This window comes from Branchiostoma belcheri, unplaced genomic scaffold (genome assembly GCF_001625305.1).
Source record: "Branchiostoma belcheri isolate BF01 breed outbred unplaced genomic scaffold, Haploidv18h27 scaffold129, whole genome shotgun sequence".
Classification (NCBI taxonomy): domain Eukaryota; kingdom Metazoa; phylum Chordata; class Leptocardii; order Amphioxiformes; family Branchiostomatidae; genus Branchiostoma; species Branchiostoma belcheri.
The window spans coordinates 501,659-506,070 of NW_017802702.1; the positions used below are offsets into that span (position 1 = coordinate 501,659).

The 4,412-nt window shown below is 37.8% G+C and overlaps 2 protein-coding genes across 2 annotated transcripts in view; both read right to left on the minus strand.

Annotated features, from left to right (window-relative positions):
- LOC109463609 (polycystic kidney disease protein 1-like 2) overlaps positions 1-1,758 on the minus strand; it is a 36,258-nt gene extending 34,500 nt beyond the window's left edge. Inside the window, exons 1-2 of the mRNA XM_019760462.1 lie at positions 1,722-1,758; positions 844-1,078 (exon numbers count right to left, since the gene is read on the minus strand). Of these exons, the coding sequence (XP_019616021.1) occupies positions 844-1,078; positions 1,722-1,747 (261 nt within the window). The 5' untranslated portion in view covers positions 1,748-1,758. The remainder of the gene's footprint in view (positions 1-843; positions 1,079-1,721) is intronic.
- A 1-nt stretch (position 1,759) lies between these two features.
- LOC109463611 (plasminogen-like) overlaps positions 1,760-4,412 on the minus strand; it is a gene marked incomplete at its 3' end in the record, with an annotated part of 29,327 nt that continues 26,674 nt past the window's right edge. Inside the window, exon 6 of the mRNA XM_019760463.1 lies at positions 1,760-1,830. Within this exon, the coding sequence (XP_019616022.1) occupies positions 1,760-1,830 (71 nt within the window). The remainder of the gene's footprint in view (positions 1,831-4,412) is intronic.

Here is a 4,412-nt window from a genome sequence, read left to right on the forward strand (position 1 = left end):
ACTTTGATGTCACCTAGCGTCTGAACGGCTAGCCGTAGAACGGCCAAACTTGGTGACTTTTCCTAGAATATTGTTGGCAACAATTCTCTATCATTGGAATAAGATAATAATTTTTTGTATTGCCATGGCAACGGGTTTCTGACAGGCATTTTTTGCTAAATTTAGTACTTTTTGTTTCAACAAGAATTTTATGGGTTTTATGTCAAGTTACTCATGGTTTCTAATATTAATAACATCCCATATAATTTTATGTAAATTTTATCATTAAATATGCATAATTTATGCTAATTTGATGACGTCATTGGCCAAAATCCAAGATGGCGGACCATATCATTAGAACAGGTATATACAGGTTATTTTCATTAAAATTTCATCAATACTTCCATTTCTTTTTCCAAAAAAGGTTTAAATGAAGGTCTTTAGTATGTTTACAATGTATTTTAGGCTTTATCATGAAAAAAATATGCATGACGTCATTTTATGACGTCACCGGTGTTGGTATAAGTACAAGATCGATCCGTACATCCAAATATATATAACAAGAAATCTGAGATTCCAAACCTCCAGGAAGTACTTAGTATATGATCACAATAATCGTTGTAAATTTCAGATATCATTTAACAGTAACTTTACAGAAAAAGATAGGTGACGTCACAAGTACGCGCAAAAGGATTGGTAAAGTAATGGGTGTACAATATAGAAATCAGCGGTAAGCCAAACAATTAGAATGCAGGTAAATTTTATGGAAAGGAAAGAATTGACAGAATGTGAGAAAAGATTAGTGAGATAGAAATACTAGTTGTTACAATACCGATACCAAAATGTGTTTCAGTTTGCCCTTACCTGAACCATGTATGTGCCCGGCAGCAATGCCTGTTTGGGAATTGTCAGATCTTTTTGGTATGTGATTGGGTTCCTGAGGCCATATATGGGAGCAAACATGTAAGAACTATATGGAATTGGTTCAAAGATTGACCAGGAATATCCACTGATGTACATGTCTGTACATGATACCAGCCCAGCTTCGCCGTGTAAGACAGAGTCCACCATGCGGGAAATCGGAAGTGGTTCTGTTGACCTGAAACATATGTCAAACAGGGCAATCAGAGATGGCAGACCTTACCACATTGCCCATGCTGTCCACGACAGACGGAAAAGGTAGGAGGATATATGGCAATGCTGTATTGTGTGTTTCAATTGCACACAGACACAGACACACACATAGTGTGTGTGTGTGTGTGTGTGTGTGTGTGTGTGTGTGTGTGTGGACAATACATTCAAGACCCACACCACACATCCACCCCCCTCCCACACAAAATCAATGTTTTACTCCCTTATTCACAAACTTGGACTCCCAAACACTAGCCGAATGCCCCCAACCATGGTTTGGAATAGACTGGCACAAAGTTGACTGGTGTTCGGCGAATTCGGCTATGTTTCAAAATGAGAGACCTTAATGTATCAAAATATGGTTTGGTTGGGAGATTCGATGATAGTGATTCGGCTCGTGTTCGACTGTAAGTCAGCAACTATTCCGGAGTAAGTCAGCAGTGTCCATGGCATGTTCACGAGTACAATTTGACCCCAATTTAACTCTTTTTTATTTGTATAGACAAGTAGGTGTGGCCTATATCTGGCCGATTTAGGGTGAAGTCCAATTATAAATAGTAGCATACATGAGCATACAAACCCTCATGAGTTAAACCTGTAACGCGCGTTACCTGTGAATCCCTTCAGCTATTCCCATCTGAGTTTTGCAGCGTGGAAGTGAAGTTGGACGTGGATTACGTAAGGAGCAGCCGGTGAACTCGGTAGAACAAGTGTAAGGCCCTGCAAGATAAAATGAAAGTTGCATACACACTGTTATCCCTGTCCCTGGTGCTGAATGACATTCACACTAACACTTCTATCCCTGTCCCTGGTGCTGAATGACATTCACACTAACACTTCCATCCCGAGTTCTACTCTGGCGAGTTGGATACTCGCCGCGATGCTTTACGCGAGGAACAGAGAGAGAGGGTGAGGGCAGTCTTATTGACTGAACGATATTCTATGAAGCCGGATGTAATCGTTAGAGGTTTGCCCTTCAACAAGGAGGAAGACTCTGCGCGGGTCCTGACACGTTTCCTGGCGGAGGAGTTACACTTACCGGCCGCGGACGCTATGCCGACCGCCGCAGTGCATCGACTGTCCAGGCCGACTACCTCGAGTCCCAACCCGCCCCTGCTCGCACGTTTTGTCAACTTTCAGGACCGTGATAAAGTCTTGTCTGCTGGGCGCAGGCTAAGGGGGAACTCTCGTGGGTTAGCAGTTTATGAACACCTCCCCCCTCCCTTACAGACAGCGCGCTCGCAGCTTGTAAATTAAAGAAACGCTGAACTTGCTAAAGACAACAACAGTAAGGTATCTATCCTTGTACCTGCCAAGGATACCTACGCTGTATTGCTTGTCAACGGAAAGGAAAAGAGAAGAATTGATGCAGTTGACATTGTGCTGTCAAAAAGAGATGTGTGATTGGTCTCTGATAGATGTTCTTTGACTTTAAATCTGTTATTAATATGATATTACAAACTTTAGACTGTTATCAAACTGCACCAGGATATTATGAGAATATTAAGTATGGTTATTTTTTTATATGTTTCAACTTTGTATTCTCTGGCAATGTTATTGTCGACAAACTTTTTGTATATATTTCTGGTACTCTGTAAGGAATGGTGAATGTGCACCACCTGTGGCATTAAATTTGCATGAAAAAGTGGCTGACTTCACAACTAGGTCTGAAGAGTTTTTTTGGACAGCTGCTAATTAAGCGTATCTAAAGCGCATGCCAGGCGAAAAGAAATCACTTCCTTGTTTTTCTTTGTTTTGTTGTTCTCTTTTTTATATGATTATGATTTGCCTTTGTGATATATTATATTTGCCAGCCTGTTTTTAGTTTTCAGTTGGCACCGATATGTCTAAGATGAGTACTTTGTCTCTAAGTTATTTACTTAATTTGTTTTCTTTCCTAAATATGTTTTGATCTACTTGTGGACAAGGAAATAGTAATAGTTTATGGAGCTAAAGCAACAAGCATAAGAAACTGTATGCTTTCTTATTTTACTGTTTCTTGTGAACTATCCAATCTTGTGTTTCTGTGTTTGGATTTATGTTCCACATTTCAGATTTATGTTCAGTTTGGACTTATGTTCCATATTATTCTGTATTTGATCAACTATTGTTTTGTAATAGTTCCTACTTTGTCTCATGACATTTATTTGTTTGTTTTGCTGTTTTCACCCCAACATCTTGTTGAATCCACTTTGTGGATACTTTGTTCAGTTAACTCCTATTACCATTTACTCTATTATAGCATACTGATGATTTTATTCTATCCATCCTTTGCCTTTCTACGGTCGCCTCATAGCGTAGATAATTTCTCAATTTCCGTTAAAACATCTCATGACATTTCCAAAAATTAGTATTTGTAGCTATAACTGCAATTGCTTAGGCGACCGTAGGAAGCGTAGTCAAATATTTACCTGGTTGAGAGACAAGCCTTGTGATATCTATATTTTTTTCCAGTTTTAATTGTGCTTTATTCAACAGTTCGTGGAACATTTGCGATCTGAGGCATGTATGCCATCGTATACAATTCTGTCAACTTTTCCTAGTCTTATAAATAACATTAATATAACAAAAATGTATTCATAGCTGTACAAAGAATGAAGAAATAGTTAATTAATACACATTTTTCACTATCTATATCTTGTAGTTTTAAACCCAATGTTTAGAATAAATTCCTTAATGAACGTTCAAAATTAAACTGTGTAACAATGTCCATACAATTCGTACCATACTTAAACTTAGAAATTGTGCTTTTTCCCAGCAATATTAGTTCATTGATGTATAAAAATTGCTTTACATTAGGAAGGTGATATCCAAGAATAACATCTTGAGTGGTTAATGTCAATGTATATCCATATTCGGAGAGAAAACTCTTTTCAACTTCTGCCCATAAAGGTTTAACAAGTGCACAATCAAAAAAGAAATGTTCTATATATTCGACAGAGTCACATACAATACATCTATTGTTTGCTACTATTCCTTCTTTACATAAACTAACTCTTGTTGGATAAATATTGTGTAGAATCTTCCATTGTAATGATCTCAATTTTGGTTCTTTAGTGATTCGAAAAGGTGCTTCCCATATGGACTTCCACGTGTTAATATGGAAATCAAAATGTGGAAGGCGTGACTCCCAGAAACCTTGAGAGATAGGTTTTGCTGCTTTTTGTAAGATTAGTATATTTCTAAAGAAACTATTAGTTTGAACTTTCACCTCTTTTTCAAATAACTTGATTTTATGTACTCCGTCAAAATCATATGACACTCTCCATTTAGTTGGAATGGCGTTTACCAGAGCATTATAT